The following is a 21905-nucleotide window of genomic DNA, read 5'->3' on the forward strand; positions in this document are numbered from 1 at the left end:
TATCACATTTTTTTTCAAATTACTCCTCACAGTGTTAATATTTATTTTTACTATGCAATTTTGTTTGATTAATTACAGAGATAATTTAATTTCAAATATAATTATTATATTTAATCAATTTTCGTGAGTTAATTATATATATATATATATATATATTTTAGCGATAACGGGTAATTTTTCGGCCGCATGTTAATTTGTCATGATCGGGCAGGCAAAACCGGACCATGAAATCAGCGTAAATGCCAAGAGACATGAAAGTGCTTGTCGAAGGCATGCTGAGGTGATGTTGAATTGTCCTTGCACATATTCACATACCACCACGGCGAAGGCCATCGTGACTCGCAAAATATCACATTATTAATTATTCGGTTTCCCTCCACTGGTAATTGAACCATATAGACTGTAGTGGATGAGCTTATTATTAATAAAGATTTGTGCCATGAAAAAGAGATTAATGGGCTACTAGCTACATATCATAGGCCAAGGAAAATCCGAGTAGGCTAAAGAAAGAAGTAAAAAATGAAGATAAATAGAGATGGAAAAAAGGATTTGGGTGTGAAGAATTTTGTGAAGAAGTCTCTCTTGCTTGTCTCTTCTTTCCTCTGGCCATTGTCATCATGACTCTGGAGTCTCTTCTATTCTATAATTTCTATTCCTTCCATAACTTCAACAAAGTTAAAATAGTTTTTTAATTTAAAATTTATTGACATTAGAGTTTTTGAGAATTTTAATGGAATTATGACATTTTGAGAAATTATAATTATTTATATAATTTAAAAAAATTTTATTATTATTTTTTAAACTATTTACAGAGACAGATCCAAGAGGCAACATTAATTTTTTTATTTTTATTTTTTCAGAAAATGCTCCCTTACATGTATGTGTGTGTATCAGATCCATGAAGACAAAAACTGGGCTCCCCGGGGAATATTGATGATCGTAGGTTAATGCTTGGCTTATTTTCGAAAAGATATTATTTTTTAAAATAAAAAATGTTTTCAAAAAGATAGTATTTTGTTCGATAATGCATGTGGTGCTGTAGTCAGTCTTTGATCTACTGCCTGTTTGGACATCCAAAAAAATCAATTATGAAAGTCTAAACCATGGTTTTGTTAGAAAAAAACCCAAAAACCCTCAAAAATCGATTACCACATTGTGTACCTTTAATTGCGTTTTTTAAAAAAGCTCATGTCACTAGCTTCACTAAATTGATTCTCTACGTTCAGTTTTAATAGCGTGTCAAAATTTTTTTAGATACCATATATGTGTGTGTGTGTGTATCCCTATCTGACTCATTGTCATCTCACTATGCGAATGCCTTCTTTTTTTGTTTTTTTTTTTTTGTTTTTATTTAAAACCTCTAATACCTCCTGCACAACATTACTTTCTTCTTGCAAAATGTGTGCGAACTCTAGGCTCCAGCTATAACTTTAACTAATAGAATATATTTATATTAAATAATAAATATTAAATAGATATTATATATATAGATTTATTTTTTACATACATTAAATTATTAACATTAATATAATTTAAATTTATATAATTAATCAGGTATATCAGTTAAATAGTATATTTTATTTGTTAAATAAAATTGAACAAATTTAATAATATATAGAGCACTACTTTATCAATATTTAAATTTTGAAAAGTAAAAATATCTTTTACGGTAATTTATACATTTAAAATTAATTCTGACTAAATTATTCAATATCTTTAATTTTATTATAATTAATTTTTTAAAAAATAATATTTACATAAATTATGTTATAATATAATTAATTATAATTAAAAGTAATTATATTAATTAATTATTTTAATAATTAATACTCAATTAAAATTTAAATAGGTTATGGGTTAAAAAAAATCTATCTTTGAAAATCCACCATAGAGAGGAACCCACTTCGTGACCTTCGGAGAATTCATTGTCCCCACACCCAACCCCCTCCCCCCCCCAACCCCTTCCAAAAAAAAAAAAAAAGCATGATCGAGTCATTATCTTCCTAAGACAAAAATGACTATGTATTTGATCCGGAGCCACCAAGCGTAATTGATTTTTGATGATAAATGCCACGTCATAAGCGACAAGCCATTAACAAGCAACTACCCTATCAACTCTGGTTAAGTCAACAAACTATGGTTGACGAATTCCAAATGGAGTCAAGCTGAGTATGCATAATAATGCCACAACTTAAGTTCACTCGAAAGCCAGGTCATCCGTAAGATACCCAATCATTTCCATCCATCTGGACCTGAAACGATGATGATTTTGAGGGCTGAAACAGTCCGTTCCTGGAGCGCCACCACCCTTTTTGTTAAGTGACGTAGGTTCTGGACCTGGAGCAGTTTCGTTCCAAGGTTTTGAAAAATCAGCCACACACTCCTTTTAATTTTTATTTATTTATTTATTTCATTATATCTTGCAACACAACAACCAGCAAATTAGTAATTTAGTATCACTTGCAAGATGCCCACACACAGCACTAGAAACCACATTACCACGGCCATGGACATGATAATCCGACCAAACGTACCTTGTGGCATCGTCGGATTGCTCTTTCTCTACCTTCTTTTCTCCATAACAAGAAGGCACCGTAGGAATAAAACAACGACAAGAGAAGCACCACCAGAAGCTGGCGGCGCGTGGCCTGTGATTGGGCACCTCCACCTCTTGGGTGGGCCAGATCCACCGCACAAAACATTAGGCAACATGGCCGACAAATACGGACCAATATTCACCATAAGGCTTGGGGTTAACCCAACTTTGATTGTGAGCAGTTGGGAGGTCGCCAAGGAATGCTTCACTGTGAACGACAGAACCTTTGCAAGCCGTCCAAAATTCGTAGCCGGCGAAGTCATGGGCTACAATTTCAGCATGCTCGCAGCCAGTCACTACGGATCCTACTGGCGTAACGTGCGCAAGATCCTAACACTGGAGCTCCTCTCCAACCATCGCCTCCAGATGCTCAAACATCTGAGAGAATCCGAGGTGAAGTCGGCCATGAAAGATACGTACGATCGTTGGTTAGAGTTGAACACCAAAACTGGTCGGAATTTGCAAGCGGTGCCTCCCCTGTCATGTGAGATGAAGAAATGGTTTGGAGATATAACCTTAAACGTTGTGTACAGAATGGTAGTAGGAACTCGTTTTGCCGAGACTGAAGGCAAAGAAACGATTCGGAAAACACTAAGGGACCTATTCGATCTAAGCGGAGCATTCTTGATATCAGACGCGTTGCCGTACTTGAGGTGGCTGGATTTGGGTGGGCAAGAGAAGGCCATGAGGAAGACAGCGAAAGAGTTGGACCAGTTTGTTCAGTTTTGGGTGGATGAACACAGACGAAGCAGGGACGACTCTGGTCCTGGACAAGGCAAGGCCAAGCACGGCAATTTCATGGACGTCCTTCTTTCCAACGCTCATGAAGCTGAGATGATTGATGGCCCGGATTCTAATACTATGATTAAAGCCACAAGCCTAGTCAGTCCTTCAAATATATCATCTCTAATCCTTTTTAATATATATTCAATTTTTAACTTTCTAAATAATTTCGATGTTCTTAGATAGGTCATATGAACGAGAATTCATTAATAAAATTTAAAAATTAGGTTTCCATATCCTTAATAAAATATTATTTTTCGTATCTCAAATATCAATGCCACATCTGGATGCTGGGTGCATGTGTGGCTGTTCTACTTCTACCTACATATAGTATATAAAGCAGACATGAATAGCAGGTTGAAGGATAGTTTTGCAAATTGAATTAGAGATTTGCACTTTGCAGGTCCTAATTTTAGCGGCAACGGACACAACAACAGCGACGTTAACTTGGGCCCTGTCTTTACTGATGAACAACCGTGACATCCTGAAGAAGGCAGTTCATGAAGTAGACACTCAAGTTGGAGGAGAAAGGTTGGCATCAGAATCAGACATAAAGAACCTACCATATCTACAAGCCATCCTCAAGGAAACCTTGCGCTTGTACCCAGCCGCGCCACTCGACGTGATGCACAAGTCCGTGGACGATTGCACAGTGGCAGGGTACCACATACCCACCGGCACCCATCTCTTGACCAACCTCTCAAAAATCCATCGAGACCCCCGTGTTTATGAAGACCCATTGGAGTTCAGGCCAGAGAGATTCCTGAGTAGGCACAAAGATGTGGACTTGAGGGGCAAGCATTTTGAACTGATTCCCTTTGGCGCGGGCAGAAGAATGTGCCCTGGAATCTCCTTTGCTCTCCTGATGATGCAACTCACACTCGCCAATCTGCTGCAGGGCTTCCATATTGAAACCCCTGATAACCAACCGGTGGATATGAGCGAACAGGTCGGTCTGACCAACATCAAAGCCTCACCTCTCCGAGTCCTTCTCACCCCACGTCTCTCCCCTCATCTCTACGCATAACGCACAAAAACCGGAACGAGATTCTGTCCTGTTGATTTTCCTCCTGGTTTTTGCTGGTTAATGTCAAATGTGATATTATAATAAATATATTAAATAAATAAGTCCAAAAAATTATTTAAGCTATTAACATAATTTCTAGAGCACCGGGAGAGAAGCAGGAGGAGTGACGGGGAGAGAAGCTGCTTCCGGAAAAACTATCGACCATCTTGGCTATTAATCATGTACGTGTTTTTAACTTCTGGATAAACATCTCCTGAGGCTCTGCTTTTTATATTTGTAGCTTTTTTTATATATAACCTCGGACTTAAAATACGCTTTTTCATTCCCCCCCCCCCAAATGTTTCTTGATTTATATTGTTGTTGTTAAAATATATTGTCATTTACACACGATTTAGTTTAGTTGTCCGCTTGCATAATAATAAATCAATATTTACAACATTACTGTTATAGGCAACGGTTGATTGAGTGGACAAATAATTGTTAATTTATATACAAGATAATTTTGTTTTGAAATATAAAAATAAATGAAGACGTGCAGATGTGGATCATCATAATTTTTTAGTTAGTTGCATCCAAAGTTTTATCATCAAGCAAATTATTGAATTTATTTTATTTTAAATAAAGTGATTACATATTTAATTTGCTGTATATCTTTTTCTATGATTGCATTGTTCTTGCAAATCACATTCAAGTCAAGAGATCGAGTTGAAACCACCAGAACAAACTAGATTGTGGAGAACGTTGCCTATGATGAGGGCAGGGAGTGTAAAAATATTGAGGAGAGTTATCTTTACATTCCCTACAATAAAATTAAATATTATGAAATCCATTAATAACTGAATGTATTAATTTGTTAATAAATCTTGTAATATTTAATTGTGTCGATAAACACTTTTTATAATTTTCCTAAAATATAATTAGTTGTCCCACAAGTACGTGGAACGGTGGAACTGGAAGGCGGGAGCGTAGAGGTCACAGAACGAGGAAACCATCGCGGATGAAAGATTAATTAAAAGAAGAATGACCAATGAACGAATATAGAACATGGCGTCATGGCCAATGAATGAAAGGGTTCAGGAGTATTTCGATTCCTACTGTTCTTTCCCCTTGACTTTTCTTCGGATTCTGTTTCTGAAATTGCTTGCGGGTTATGTTCTTTTCGTTCTTTTATCGTTTAACTGTCGCTGTTTGATTGGAAAAACTTTCTTAGAGCGTTGGAGAGCTTGAAATTAGATTAAATTTATATGTGTCCTTTTAAGTGATTTAAGGAGTAAAGGTAATTGAAAATATAAATTCCCTCGTATACATGTATTCAGTGTTTTTGTATTATAAAAATTATGAAATGTATCTTACATGTGTAGATGTAATTTTGATATTTTTTAGTGAGTGAAACAAGTAAAATATATATTGTAAATTATGAGAATGATTGATAATTCTTTAAATAAAAATTGTGAAGCATACATACGTGAATGAAATTGAACATGTTATTTAAAAATTATGATTTCTTGACATGTAGAATTACATTATAGTGTATGATTGAAATTGTGAAATATTATGACATGATTAAGAATTGAAATTGGTGGGATTTACCCTAGTTGAGATATTACTATATTATAAGTTTACATGGCATAAACAGCACTTAATAACTCCTAGTGTTGGATAGCTATAGCACCGACTTTAATAGGAAGTTGGTGTGGTTCCGGCTTAGCCAATGGTACTCACTTTGAGAGTAGGTATGTGTGACTGGCAATAATTATGACACTTTGCAGGTATTCAATTAACAAAAAAGTCCATGGTCCAATTTAGAAAGGTGATTTTTGGCTAAGTTATCCTTTCAACATTGGAGAGCTTAAACTAATCTAATTCATGAATTGATCTTGTTATGAATTATAGTCCATGGACTCAGTCAGAAGGAATAATGAGAAAAATTAATTGATTATACATATTTAAAAGTTAATATTGCAAATTTTTTGTTGCTTATCAATACAAATTTTGTCGATAAAAATACCACTACTAACACAGTAGGCCAACGCCACCTCATCACCACGTCCTTACCACGTCATCTACATGTCATATATTAACTTCGAATAACTTTAAATATGCCTTAGCTAAGTTTGAATTTATAATCTCACACCTTTGTGAGCCTTTATGTCCAATCTTATTATTAGTTGAGTTGAAGGAGATCTTTAATATTTAGTTGATAATTTTTTTATAGAATTAATTAATAAATAAAATATATAATATTTAACCAGCCATATATATACATCAATAAATATATAATTTGAATATATTTATTTATTTAACATTCTTTTTACTCATCAGTAAAATAAATTAATTTTTATACTATATTATATTTTTTAAAAATATTTTTGATAGAAAATTTAATATTAAAATGAAAAAATATTTTATTATCACTATATATTATGTTATAATTTTTATAATATATAATATTTATATTTTAAAATTATATTTAAATTTTTATTTTAAAATAAAAATAATTAAGTATGTTACTATGTTATAAAAAATAATTAAATATATAATTTAAATTATTATTATACTTATTAATATCTAAATAATTTAAAATAATAAGTTATCATTATTAAATTATTTATTTATAGCATAACAATAAATTATTACATATATTTTATAAATCATACAATAAAATTTAAAACAATTTGCAATAGAATTTGTGATAGAATTATGATAGAAAGATTCGTGATAGAATTTTTCATTATAAATGCTGTCACAAAATGAGAATAACGTATCTTGAAAATTGGTGATGGACTTTTCCATCAAAAAATTCTATGACTAAATTATTTCTAATAGTTTAGCAATGTAATAGTGATAAAAAATTTTGCAACAAAACATTCCGTTGCTAGATCCTATTAGTAAAATTATTTTTGATAGTTTAGTGAAATAACAATTGATTTTTTTAGTGAAAAAGTGTTCCATCGCTAAATTCTATTGGTAAATTAGTAATGGATTTATAACTGATTAGCAACGATAATTTATTCAATCACTAATTCATTGTTTTTGGTAGTTGTGGCACGAGGAAGAATCCAGAGGCTTAAAGCTAAATTACACCTTATATAGCCTCCTTTTATTTTTGCATAGTAGGATATATATATATATATATATCTATTGCCAATTTATAAATATATTATGCATCTATAATTGTAATTTGTTTTATGACGATGGTTGTTGTCTAGCTAGCCTTTTTGTGAAGCAAACTCATGAGAGTTTGTATTTGAGCTAATAAAATTATCGTAGATTGATTATTGTACCAGGATATTGTTGAATGTGAAATGTTTGGCCATTTTTGTTAATATGAGTCTTATGAACTTGTAACATGGCTAGTATATTTGTGATTGGCACTTATGTATGATTTTGATGATGAGATTCGTTATTAAATTGTGGTTTAAAATGTGCCATTTGACTCCCAATAATTTTTTGGTTGAATTGTTGAGTTGGGAAGTCAGCTGCAGTGTGAATGTTTGGTTCTGTGAAATAACTAATTTGTCCTTGTATTGTAGTATAATCTCCATTAACAAGTTATATCTTGCTTTTGTTTACTAATAATTATGATATAATGTATTTTTTTTAGTTCAGTGGTTTTGAAAATTGTTTTAATGGATCCCATTTTCAAAAATTTTTTCCCTTATTTTTGATAACTGTGGTTAAACATATTCTATCATGATAATAATTAATTAGAAACATTAGCCTTAATTATCATGATAATAAGATTTAATTAATGGGTTAATTGTTGTAGGTATTTATTCATGGTGTGAACAACAAATACCAGGCGTATCAAAATGATGAGTCTCAATTGATAACAAAAGGGTCCCGAGCTCTCTTACCATAATTTGCTAGGATGTAAAAGATACACAAGACTTTGATAGAACTAATGTTTGATTTTTATTGAAATATGAAAAGTTACAAGTCTAGATTGAAAGTAAAACTAATTGATAAAATTAAAGGCTAAAGGTATAAAAATGCAAGTCTTTGATTAAGTGTTGACTATTTTTTTATCTTCGTTGTCTATTTATATGTCTGAGTGGTGGTAGCCTCTCCCTTAAAACTTGGGATGTTTTGCCAAAGAACCAAGGATCTCATGAAATTCATGGCACGGTTTTTATTCCGTGTTTTTCATTTTTGATAATCAACCCATCTCACCAAGATACTTGAGCATGATGTATGTAGATTTCAAAATTACTCAAGATTGTATTTTCATGTGCCAACAGTCTAATGTTTGTGATTGGCGAGATTTCAATATGTTTATTTTATCGTGACCTTTATTGAGTTTTAGGGTTAATCTCTTTTTTCATATTAGACCTGACTCTTCAGTTATTTGCTCAATTAGCCCTATAGCTTATTTGAGTGACATGTCATATTTTAACTCAAATAGTGTTACAAAGAGGGAGGGGAAAGAGAGGGTGAAGTGAGAGGTCTAAAAGGTCAAACATCATTTTGGTCAATTTACCAAAAAAAAAATCTTATTTACAATCTAGTTTTTAGAAACTGCATAATAATATCTGTGTTTGGTGAGATTTTAAAATAATTAAAATTAGAATTAGAATGCTTGTAATGGAAAAAACAAAAATTTGTGCAAGAAATAGTAGCACCCGGCAAAGCCAATTGCTTTGGAAGGGGATATTGAAATAAAAAAGATATTGAAAAATTATGGTTGGAATCAGCTGGTGGAGCCAAACCAGATGTCTGCCATATTCCACTATATGTGGGTCCCATTCTATGACTATATACGTGAACCTGATACGACCATGCACGTGTCTCGTCATGGACCGATGCTAATGGCCACGTCAAAAATATTAGACCACTGACAAATAACCACAAACTTTGAATTATTCGTCAGAAATAATTGATGGTGCGGAATTGTCACATCTTCCAGAATTAATCCTTCTCTTCTCATTGTATCTTATATAAAATAAAATATATAAAAAAATCGCTCTGAAATAATATAGACTCACTATTTCCTTTTTTAAAGAATCAATTGTTTTTTAAATTTTTTATGCTTGTTTTTTATTTTGTAAACCGTAACTACTAATATTTAAAAATTGTTTTTATATTATATTTTTAAGATATCATATTAACATATTTTATATTTATATGATTTTTAAATTATCTTCTATTTTTTATAAGTAATAAATTAAAAAATAAAATAAGGAGTTTATGTTTTTAGTATGCACGAAGGTAAAAAAATGTTGTAAAAAAATAACAAATTTTTTTTATTATTCAAAAGTATTTTTTAATTGGAGGTGATCTTATTCAAGACATAGTTGAATACTAAGTATGATCATCTCTCTAGCAAGAATTTAAAGCTATGTTGTTGAGAATTAACTTCTTCTATTATACCCAACTCATATTTATAAAAAAATTATTATTAAAATAACTTATCTCGTATGGATAATAAATCTTACCGGTGGCCTTTTTTTCAAGATGTAATGTTTTTTCACATTTATGGATGTTCATAATTTTTTCACTTTGTTTAAAAAAAATTAAAGCATACCTAATAGCAACTATTAACATTTAATAAAAATTTTATATTATATTTTTATAATAGCATGTTAACATATTTTTTATAAGGTCTACTCTATTATTTTTATTCAATTATTATAATCATATTTTATGCGATTTAAGACAAGTGGATTTTTCTAAAAAAATAAAATTAAAACAATTATAAGATAAAATGATAGAAAATCTATTTAAATTATGTAAATAACAGATTGATCTTACAAAATGGCATAATTTTTGTGGAGTCACATGAAATTTTTTGGTCATTAGAGAAATAAAAGAAATGATCAAATTGCCCTCAAATAAAATAAAAATTCTTAGAGTTATGAATGACTATTGAATTCCTGTGAATTTATAAATAAAATTGTTAATATAGGAATAAAAGTTGTGAATAAAAAGTTGTAAATTTTCAACACCTGATGCATATCAGGACTTGCATATGCGGAGTTGCAAATGACTATTGAATTATTGTAAATTTATAAACAAAAGTTATAAATAAAAAGTTATAAATTTTTAACACATGATGTATATCAAGACTTATAAATGTAGAGTTGCAAACGAATATTGAATTGATACAAATTTAAAAATAAAATTTATTAATATATGAATAAAAGTTGTGAATGAAAAATTATAAATTTTTAACACTTAATACATATCAGGACTTGCAGATTAGGACTTACAAATAACTATTAAATTATTGCAAACTTAGAAATAAAAGTTGTTAATATATAAATAAAAATTGTGAATGGAAAGTTGCAAATTTTTTTAATATGAATAAAGGGTAAAAGTATCATTTTCTATAATTTCCTGACCACAGAAATATTTCTTGAGACTTTAAAAAAATTATATCATTTTGTGAGATTAATATATCATTTATATAATTTAAATAATTTTTTCTATCATTTTTCTCAATTATAATGTGTCATGACCTATTAAAAATCGACAATACACTGAATACAATATGGAACTCACATTTTATCAAATCCAAAATTCACATAAGGATATATATTCACATGAAGGAATGTCTAAACACAAATAGAAAAGTAAGTAAATTTTCCTAACCATATGCATCGTACGGGCCATTTTTTAGTTTTATCTAAAGTTAGAACTATAGTTAATCATTCAGGTCAAAAGAAAAAAAAAAAAAAAGCTAAAGTTAATCATACCCTTGAGAGTTCTCTCGCTTTTTCATACTATGTGATTTGTTTATTCTTGTCGTCCTGCTGTACAATTTTCTCCCAGTAAAGAAGCTTCCTTTTCACTAAAAAAAAAAAAAATTCATAATTGACTCTGCAGGTTAAGTCAGCAACGACAGCTGACAAGTTAAATTCCTATTGGAGTCTTGAGGATTTTTTTCTTTCATTTTTTTTTAACATAAGATGTCGAAACCAAAAAAGACGCCAGAAAAAGTAAGATCCACAAGTACTAAGTTATCGTGCAGGGCAAGGTACTGAAAACTGAATCGACTATTGAATCGATCAAGGTTGGAGGTCAGGGGTCAAGGATTCAACCGCAAATCAATTCGAATTCAAATCGGACATAATAAAATAATATGATTTAAATAAAAATAAATTCTCTAAGACTTAATATCTTATATAATATCATATACAAGTCCATGATAATCATCAAAACATCATTAAAAACACAACATTTAAAATATTCATCTTTACAATCTTTTAATCATCAAAAAGTCTAAAGCTAATAATAATCAACACCAAAATCCTCATTAATTTCATTCAAATCTGCGGGAGTAAGGATTGAAACATTAAGAGATGATTGAGAGAAACCAGAACCACTTCCAACATCATTATTCAAATATGGATGCTCTGAAATATTCATATCTTCTTCACCTATTGATGACAAAAATTAACATTAATCATTGTGTAAAAAATAATCATATATTAATATAGATAGACATGTTAGTAAGTATGAACCTTCATTATTTCTCTCAGAAGCTGATGAAGCTACAACATTCTCATTATGCATAGCACTTTCCAAATTAATGACATCATCAGCATCAAACTCTGGAGCTGGCTCTTGTTCCTCTTCAGCAATCCAAAAGTCCAATTTGTCAATAGATTCATAATCAATTAGATCAAAACTTGTCTTTTTCTTCAATTGGCTCCTTTAATGAGATCAAAACAATCAAATATAAGTATATATCTACCATGAGATAGTAATAAAATTTTTATTTATGAAAAACATTCATAACTTTTATTTTTATTACCTATTCTTCAATCGTAAATTGTAGTTTGTAAAGACTAAATCATTTAGTCTTTAATGTTCCAATCTATTTCTTCTTTTGGTATGGATGTGTTTAAACAAGCTCCAATTTTTCTCACAACCAGAAGAGGAAGAAGTTTGACTAAGAATACGCATTGTAAGATTTTGCAACTCTGGAACAGAACTTCCATAAAAAGACCACCATTCATCTACAAATAAAAGACAATTAGTTATATGTTATATGATAAATAAAATTACCATGATCATATTAAATATTAACACTTACAAGGGTCTAGCTTCTGTGCTGCTCTATGACATGAAGTTTTATCAAAAGATTCTTTACGGTCACGATACAAGCTCAACTGCTTCATCATCACAATATAATCAACATCTTCATTTTCAGTTGACTCAAACACTGAAAGCATAGCATCCATTAACCTTCTTTTGTGAACAAAGTCATCATCATACAAGAAGGCAAGGTTCAACAAATATGCTGCTGCATAAAGATTAGTCTTCAAGTGCTTATCCCATCGGGCTTGGATTATATCTGTGTAAGGCTTGTATTGGTCTTTCTTATTGGTGAAGACTGTCTTAATTGCTTTTTTTGCCCTTTGCATGCCTTCATAAACATAAGGCAAAGAAGGCTTCTCATCTGAATCAACAATTCTCAACAATTTTATAAGAGGAGACACAATCTTCACAACTTCAAGACATTCATTCCAAAATTGATTATCTAATATGATGGCACTAACAATTATTCCAGCTTCGGTCCTTAATAATTTGTGATTCACAAAATGCTTATCAGTGATTAAAGCTTGTAAGTCATGCTTGTGCATATATATGCTATGCAATGTGATAAATGTTGTAGCAAACCTTGTCGCACCAGGACGCACAATTTCTTTCCAACCCTTTCTTTTCCTAAGCCATGACAGGAAGACCATATAATTGTAAACAAACACAGTGATCTTTGATGCCTTTGTTGCAAGTTGTGACACATGAGACATACTTGCAATGTCTTTCAAAGTAAGATTCAAGCAATGAGCAGCACAAGGTGACCAATAAATACTTTTCTATTTCTCTTTAATCAACTTGCCACATGCTACATAATTAGCAGCATTATCAGTCACCACATGTACAATATTTTTTGGACTAACCCACTCAATCACTTCAGAAAACAATGAGAATAAAGTCTTGGCATCTTTTACTAAATCAGAAGCATCAACAGATTTCACAAATACTATGCCATGTGTAGAATAGACAAGAAAATTTATCAAAGTTCGTTGCCTCACATCTGTCCAACCATCAACCATAAGTGTACATCCATAAGTTTTCCATTTAGATCGATGACTCTCAATAAGTAGCTGACATTCTTTTTTCCAATCATTCAACAAGTTAACTCTAAATTCATAAGCATTAGGACCCTTAAACCCAGGCCCAATTGAAGCAATAGCATCCACAGCTTTTTGAAAGAATGGGCAATCTAATGCATTAAATGGAATGCAATTGATGATAGCCCATTCAGCAATGGCCATTTTTGCACTGTGTTGTGCTTCTTTAGTTGCAAATGCACTCTTAATACCTGGTTGGGAACCCGGAGTTGTCCTAGAGGCAAAATAATTTTCAACTGGCATAGTAGGAGGTTTTTTTTACTGGCACTACTCTCAGGGATTGACTTAGATGGAGTAGGTGCATTGGGTTCATTAGCATTAGACACATGTTCCTCCATGTCTGCTTATACATCGACAAGCTTTCTCTTTTTCCCACTTTTTAATGATTCTTGCATCTGATAACGAACATCAAAAGGAACTTTACTACAAGAAACTACATTTCCACTTATACCAGCAAGATGATGCTTCAATCTATTTATTCCACCTCCTTTATAACTCAATGCACAATAAAGACATGTATACACATTTTTGTTGCCTTCTTTTCTTAAAGCAACATGTGCCCATGCAGGATCTTTTTTCCCGTGAACTGATGGAGTTCCAGATGTGGAGTCATTATGGCTAGCAAGGGTGGGATTATTAGAATTGGGAGTAGGATTGTTGGAATTTGAGGTAGGATTCTCAGTTCCATCATTACTAAAATTACTTCCAATATTCATATTATAACTTTAATCTGCAAGCTATGATAATTTCAACATAAACAAACATCTAATGTAAAAAAAAACCAAAGCAGCCGGAGCAATCATAGCAGCCAGAATTCAGAATACAGTACACAAATAAGAGTAACATAAAGCTCGAATTAATTTTCAACAACCAGAGCAAATCAGCATACATATAGAAACGTTTATTGATTGACCACTCTCTCTGAAGGCACAACTCTAAAAAAAAAGCAAAATCAATTTAGTGATCATGTACTCAGCATACCCCTTCCCTTTTCCACTATGCTCCCTGCATATCTTCCTAAGGAATGCATATATGTAATCAACAGCTATTTTGTATGTATGTATGCTGAATCATGTTTATTGCAACTTCTAACTACTGTCTTTTTGCAAGATCCAAAGAGCTGAAGAAGACAACTGCAATAGAATGCTACTATAGGAATACTATATATATTTTAAGCAGTTGCAATTATGTAAACGTTAAAATGATAAAGAAAAGTGAAAACAAAGACCCACACAAGGGAAATTTCAGTTGAACTTGAAATTTAAAAGAGCCAAGAGAAAATCATTCAACACAAATCCGTGTAATGCATAATAAATTCAAACAATAAACATCAGAACTTGGTGATTGCATCCAAAATCTGTGGCTCGTTTATTGAGAAAACCAGCAAATCGCAAGAGATTTTGTCGCATAAAATGTTATAATTACCTGAGTATTAGCAGAGATGGCTTCTCAGTTCTCACAGACCGAAGGAGGCGGATCCGAGCACAAACTGCGATGCCATATCAGTGGATGAAAAGAAAATCAGATAGACACAGAGACAAGCAAATAAGCTGATGAACATCCTGGGTATTCTTACGAAAGGTTAGGGCTGATGAGACGAGATTCAGCCAGAGATGAGACGGTATTTACCTGTTTAGCATCCAGATTCAGCCAGAGATGAGACGAGATGAGGAAAAACTGGTGAACTTTGGACTGAGACAACGTGAACTGCGTTCGACCTTCGGATTCTTATCAGCTATGGCTTCGCCTTTTGCCGCGAGATTGAGACATAGAGGCAGTGAGGCACAGTCGCACAGAGCCACAGACTTAGGAGTTAGGATGGCCGCCTGATTTGTTTTTTTTAATAGGATGACCCCAAAAACGACGTCGTTTTGGGGGTTAGTTACTTCAAAAAATAATAACCGGCCAACCCACCCGAACCGGGGGGTTGGGCGGTTTTACCCGGGTTAAAACTGGGTGACCCGATTTAACCGGGGTCACATGAGGCCACTTTGGCCATATGAACCGGACCGGATTGGTCTCCGGTTTGCCGAGTCACCGGTCGAATCGGCCGGTCCGGTCCGGTTTTTAATACCATGGTGCAGGTTACAAAACTGCAAATCATGACATCCAAAAGGTTTCTTTATATGTCTGGTTCAAATAAATTTACAGAAATAAACCATATAATTCAAAACATGAACTTCAGATAATTTTCACAAAAAAATTTACAAATAGGCAGAATTAACTTTTCAAAGAATTTATGGGAATAATAGCGATGATAGAATATTCTACAAATATCTGCCAAAAAAAAGAATATGCATGTAAGATATAAATTGTAAAAAATTATATTCTGACATATTTTTATTATTTTAATTAATATTATGTACAATATAAAAAACAAAAGGTGAGTACATATCTACTCCCTATATATTATTTATAAGACACTTTCTAATAATAATTTTTGATTTAAAATATAGAATATTTTGTAATAATTAAATCACTTTTTTAATTTTACCTCTACTTAATTAGTGTAAAGGTATTTAATATAGTGTATTATTATTTAAAGTTAAAGGTAAACATTAAATGAAAGTACTTCTCACTTTTTTGTAATATAAAAAAATTAAATTTTTAATATGCGTGAAATAATTGAAAATGTTCTATAATAAAGATTAAAATGGAATAGGTCATTACTTAATTTCTAAAGTAATTGATAACATAATATTATGAACTTCTGTAATATAGATGTTAGATATTACTCCTTTCGTCTCAAATTATAGAACACTTTTAAATAAAATCTCACATATTAATAAATTTTATTAAATATACTTAACAACTTTATCTTTTTAAAATAAAAATATAAACTCCTAAAATACCTATCATGTAATATATTTTGGGACGAAAAAACTTCTTTAAATATATCTTATAATTTAAGACGAAGGTAGTACATCCTTTTTATGCATTTCCAAGTAGATAATATTGTTGAATTAAACATTTGGGAGGTGGTTTTTTACTTTTCAAAAGTCAAATGTTGTTTGGTTTTCAATATTTTTTAAAAAATTCATTTAAAAAGTCATTCTTAGATATTGTTGAATGTGCTTTTGGCCAACTTAAAATAATAAAACTTTTGAAAGGTAAATTTAAAAAGTAGGATATTATTTAACTATACTATTCCAGGTTTAATCTATTATTATTTTATTTAAAAAATAGTTAATTCATTAAAAATATAATTATCATTTCAATAATAATATTTAGGTATCAAGTTTTTAACATTATAAATTGAGTAATTAATTATGTTAATTTTTGACATTAATGTATAATAAAAATTATAAATCTTTATCATATTTTTTAAAATTATCAATTAAAAAAGTACAAATAATTAGAGATTAAATTTTTAACATTATAGATTAAAATTATTTAAATTTTTATCATATTTTTTAAATATTTTAAATATATTATATTTGTATAATAAAAATTACAAATCGTCGTAAATCAATATTTTTTTAATTGTATATTTAAAAGCATATTTATTATTATAATTTAAATAACTTTTAGTCTATTAAATTAACTTTTAAAAAAATTTATTTAAACATAAATTTTATTTTAACAACTGACTGTTATTAAATAAATTTTTAATAAATTGAAAATCGAACACCCTCTACATCCTTTTTATGCGTTTCTGCGTAAGTAACATGGATGAATTAAACGCACACATGACACACCCACTGACACACAAAATTCCCGTCCTTGTTTACGCGCGAGAGTGTGTGCGTGAAGTGTTGTTGCGTTTCGTTCCCCTCAAGTTAACTCTACGACAAGTCCACAACAGAAGTACCAAAGAGCTTTCTTGTATTTTCAATATTTCCATTGGAATATTGATTACATATAACATATTATTGGAGGCCAATACGTGCTGCATCTATCCTTGAACTCCGGCCATCGCCTTTATCTCAAGTCCATGCGCACTTGCGGACAAATGCACAAATGGTGGCCCCCCACTCTCCCTCGACGTGGATCCGTCTCTGTATGCATGTGATCCCAATCATCATTCCAAACCTTGGCCAAAGAGGATATTGATGTTTGGGACGAAACTGGAATTAGCCATCAACTAGCAGATCACTAATCAGCATGAGCTGTACAGCGGCATGGAAGTTCTTCGGTTAGCTGTGAGTTTGATCCTGTTTGTGATCTCGAGCAATTAATATTTATCCCTTTGATTAAAAAAAACCAGTGTAAGGTAAATTAATTTAAAAATTAGTTTTTAAAAAATGATATTTTAATAATTAAAAAATAATAACATTAGGTCTGAAAAGGTAATAACATAAGTATAACGAGTATTGTTTTTTTTTTAAAAAGATTATGTTAAGCGAGTTGACATGCTTTTTCCGTAAATATTATCTTCCTATCTCATCTCAATTATTACTAAATAATTACTCTCTCTCTCTTTCACACACACACACACACACATCAAGCTAAGAACAGAAGAAAACAGTCCACTTGCTTATACTTCTTATAGAGAAATTACCAATAACAATGTCTTTTATTCTTAGAATAAAGAGGACATACTGTTATTTTTTTAATTATTACCAATTTAGATGATTAATGGAGTTTTTTAAGGAAAAAACTACCATGCAAATTGGATTTTTTTTTTTGTTATTCAAGATATTCCCACGGCCTGTAGTTTCTGGAGGATTTAATTATAAACTAGACTATCTTCAGAACATTTTTTTTTTTTAACAAACGCTTGGTTTTGGAAAGTTTAAAATTTTGGTTTAAATTCAATCCAGACGTGCAAAATATCAAGAGTAGCATAGGCAAGAGATCGTCAAATTTACATGCCCTTACTGTACTTTTCCCCGTTCACCATCCGCTACAGTAGCCACCCACACGCCACGTCTTTTGTATTTTGCTTTTTCTTACCCCATGATTGGTGAATTAGTAGCCGCCCTCCTCTCTTTCTGCTTCACCCATCAGTTGCAAGATACCCCCATACACACAACCAGATACCACACTGCACCGCCAGCATGGACTTGACAATCTCCGGGCAAGCAACCATTCCTTCTACCATCTTCGCATCGTTTCTCTTTCTCTACTTTTTTTTCTCCATATCAAGAAGCCACCGCAGAAGCAAAACTACGGTTAGGAAACCACCACCGGAAGCTGGCGGTGCGTGGCCTGTGATTGGGCACCTCCATCTCTTAGTAGGGCCAGAGCCACCGCACATCACCTTAGGCAACATGGCCGACAAATACGGACCAATATTCAACGTAAGGCTTGGCGTTCGGCCGACCTTGATTGTGAGCACTTGGGAGATTGCCAAGGAATGTTTCACTGTAAACGACAGAGCCTTTGCTAGTCGTCCCAAACTCGTAGCCTTCCAAGTCTTGACCTACAATCGCCGGATGCTCGAAGCCAGTCCCTACGGATCCTACTGGCGTCACGTGCGCAAGATCGTTACGCTGGAAGTCCTCTCCAACCATCGACTGGAGATGCTTAAACACGTGAGAGAATCCGAGGTGAAGTCAGCCATGAAAGTGACGCTTGATCGTTGGTTCGAGTCGAACACTAAAACTGGTCAGAATTTGCAATCAGTGCCTCCTCTGTCATGTGAGATGAAGCAATGGTTTGGAGACATAACCTTAAACGTTGTGTATAGAATGGTCGTTGGAAAACGTTTTGCCGAAACAGAAGGGAAAGAAAGGATTCGCAAAACGTTGAGGGAAATATTCGATCTAAGCGGAGCGTTCTTGATATCAGACGCGTTGCCGTATTTGAGTTGGCTGGATTTGGGTGAGCAAGAGAAGGCCATGAAGAAGACAGCAAAAGAGTTGGACCAATATATTCAATTTTGGGTGGATGAAGACAAACGCAAGAGGGACTCCGATTCAGGGCAAGACAAGGCTAAGCACGGAGACGTCATGGATGTTCTTCTTTCCATCGCTGATGAAGCTGAACTGATTGATGATGGCCCTGATTCTAATACTATGATTAAAGCTACAAACCTGGTCAGTCCTCCACGTATATTATTTATAATGCTTCTTTTATTTATATTCGATTTTTAACTTTCTAAAATATTCTCGATGTTCTCGTATGTTATGAACGAGGATTACACCCTTTCCTTAAATATATATATATATATATATATATCATTTTCCATATCTCATTCTCATATATTGATGTCACGTGTGGATGCATACTGCATGTTGTGTATCTGTTCTCTGTGTGTGTTGTGTGTGTGTGTGTAGTATATATAAGCAAACATGAATAGCATCTTGAAGGATAATTTGCGAAGTTAAACTGGAAATTTGCATTTTGCAGGTCCTAATTGCAGCAGCAACGGACTCAACGACAGCGACGCTAACTTGGGCCCTGTCTTTACTGATGAACAACCGTGAAATCCTGAAGAAGGCAGCTCATGAAGTAGACACTCAAGTTGGGGGAGAAAGGTTCACAGTGGCAGGGTACCACATACCCTCTGGCACGCATCTCTTGACCAACCTCTCAAAAATCCATCGAGACCCGCGTGTTCATGAAGACCCATTGGAGTTCAGGCCAGAGAGATTCCTGAGTAGCCACAAAGATGTGGACTTGAGGGGCAAGCATTTCGAACTGATTCCCTTTGGCGCGGGCAGAAGAATGTGCCCTGGAATCTCGTTTGCTCTCCTGATGATGCAACTCACACTCGCCAACTTGCTGCAGGGCTTCCATATTGAAACCCCTGATAACCAACCGATGGATTTGAGCGAACAGGTCGGTCTGACCAACATCAAAGCCTCACCTCTCCGAGTCCTTCTCACCCCACGTCTCTATGCATAAGGGGGGAAAACGAGCTAGCTAGGCTTTTAGCATGCATGTGTTTTTGTTTTTTTGAAGAAGAAGATCTAATGTGATCCGAAGCTTTTCATAACTCAGCTTATGTTTTTATCAGCCTGTGCTTGTTTTACTATTATATTTGCAAAGCACATATATTCAAGTCAAGAAAGAAGAAACCACCGGTTCCGGAGGGAATGAATCCGTTAAGAGTTTTGATGGGGGGAAGATCCTGTGTGAAATGGGAAGTGTGGTCAATGCTAACTGTCCGAAGCTTGAGGAGTGATTGACAAGCTTGAAGGGGGTGAAGCAACATGCCCTTATGCGCCGAACTGAAAACAAAGCGTTTAAACTCATTTATTTTTTAAAATTTTTTTCTATACAGGATTTATATAGCAAGATCAAATTCAATCTAACATTGGAACATGAGGGTACTATTGAAGGCAGCGAGAGGGAAAGATATGTGGATGAATGAAGAATCTAACGAGGTTTGCTCCCACGAATGGTCCATCCGGAATAATGGAATGGCGCTATCATGATCATGAGTCCCTGAGGTGGCCCTTGGTAGATGGTAGTTGATCCTCATTCAATATGCATGGTATCACTCCGCACCACAACCCCATGGTCGTCATTGTATTACCCTCTGCACCGCCTGCGTCTTTCTGCTTTGACGCCTGCGAGGGTGTGAGCTCATACAAACAACTTTCTGTCTTGATTGCCGCAACCAAAAGTTCGAGAGTGGCTCGCCACTTTTACTTACTTCCTTTTTCTGTCCTGAATTTGATTGCTATATAATATATTTTTCTGATCGTTTCTTCTTTTTTCTAATACATCCTTAATCCTTATCCATGATGATGGTCCCCAGTGCCGGGGGCGCGCTATTACTGAGCTCCACATTCATCACCAAAAAAACCAACAACAACAATTATATTCCACACCAATTATCAGTTCTTGTTTTTCCTTGATTCAATTATTTAACATCGTGCACGGTCTGATTCATCGACTCTCCAGGTAATCAGCCGCACTATATATATAAGAATAATTTGGACGTTGACTGATTGACCCCCCAAAAAAAAAATGAAAGGTGTGCATGGTAGGAATATGCTCTCTACAGTGTACTTGGTCTTTATTATTGTCTTATTGACAAAATATGTTACACACATGCCGGCTGCCAAATTAGCAACCCACGACCATCTGCTCGGACAACTGCTCCCAATCCTTCATCTGGACCCGGAGCTTCTCATGACGACAGCGTTTTCGTGTCGGCCATTATACACACTCATAATAGTATTATTAACTGTGTATCAATACTCCCACGTATTTTGATAGTGCTCGAATACCATTAAAAGTCAATATAATTTAAACAAATTTAAATTATTATATCTTTCATATGGCAATATATGATTCAATTTTGAATTAAATTTTTTAGTATATGTGGCACCCGTTGTATGACTATAAATTGGGATCTTAATAAACAACAATGCCAGCTGCTACGTCACAAATAATAGACCACTAACAAGTAACTCCTCAATTAACCCTGGTTAAGTAAACTAACTAGGGTCGATGAATTTCC

General features: G+C 33.1%; 3 protein-coding genes across 3 annotated transcripts; 2 read left to right on the forward strand and 1 right to left on the reverse strand.

The window, feature by feature from the left end:
* Window positions 1-2358: 2358 nt before the first annotated feature.
* Window positions 2359-4718, forward strand: LOC129317823 (cytochrome P450 CYP82D47-like). Its single transcript, XM_054962212.1, has 2 exons — window positions 2359-3478; window positions 3783-4718. The coding sequence occupies exons 1-2, from the start codon at window positions 2468-2470 to the stop codon at window positions 4404-4406; spliced, it is 1635 nt and encodes a 544-aa protein (XP_054818187.1). The 5' UTR covers window positions 2359-2467; the 3' UTR covers window positions 4407-4718.
* A 5550-nt stretch (window positions 4719-10268) lies between these two features.
* On the reverse strand, window positions 10269-13162 carry LOC129318311 (uncharacterized). Its single transcript, XM_054963039.1, has 5 exons — window positions 12445-13162; window positions 12259-12367; window positions 11870-12060; window positions 11723-11785; window positions 10269-10279 (listed from the first exon to the last, which is right to left on the reverse strand). The coding sequence occupies exons 1-5, from the start codon at window positions 13160-13162 to the stop codon at window positions 10269-10271; spliced, it is 1092 nt and encodes a 363-aa protein (XP_054819014.1).
* Window positions 13163-18494: 5332 nt separating this feature from the next.
* Window positions 18495-20562, forward strand: LOC129319060 (cytochrome P450 82A3-like). Its single transcript, XM_054964089.1, has 2 exons — window positions 18495-19527; window positions 19841-20562. Exons 1-2 carry the CDS (start codon window positions 18547-18549, stop codon window positions 20336-20338), a joined length of 1479 nt encoding a protein of 492 aa, XP_054820064.1. The 5' UTR covers window positions 18495-18546; the 3' UTR covers window positions 20339-20562.
* The last annotated feature ends 1343 nt before the right edge of the window (window positions 20563-21905 follow it).

This window comes from Prosopis cineraria, unplaced genomic scaffold, assembly GCF_029017545.1.
Source record: "Prosopis cineraria cultivar Desert tree isolate PC_DT_omini unplaced genomic scaffold, ASM2901754v1 PC8, whole genome shotgun sequence".
Taxonomy (NCBI): Eukaryota; Viridiplantae; Streptophyta; class Magnoliopsida; order Fabales; family Fabaceae; genus Prosopis; species Prosopis cineraria.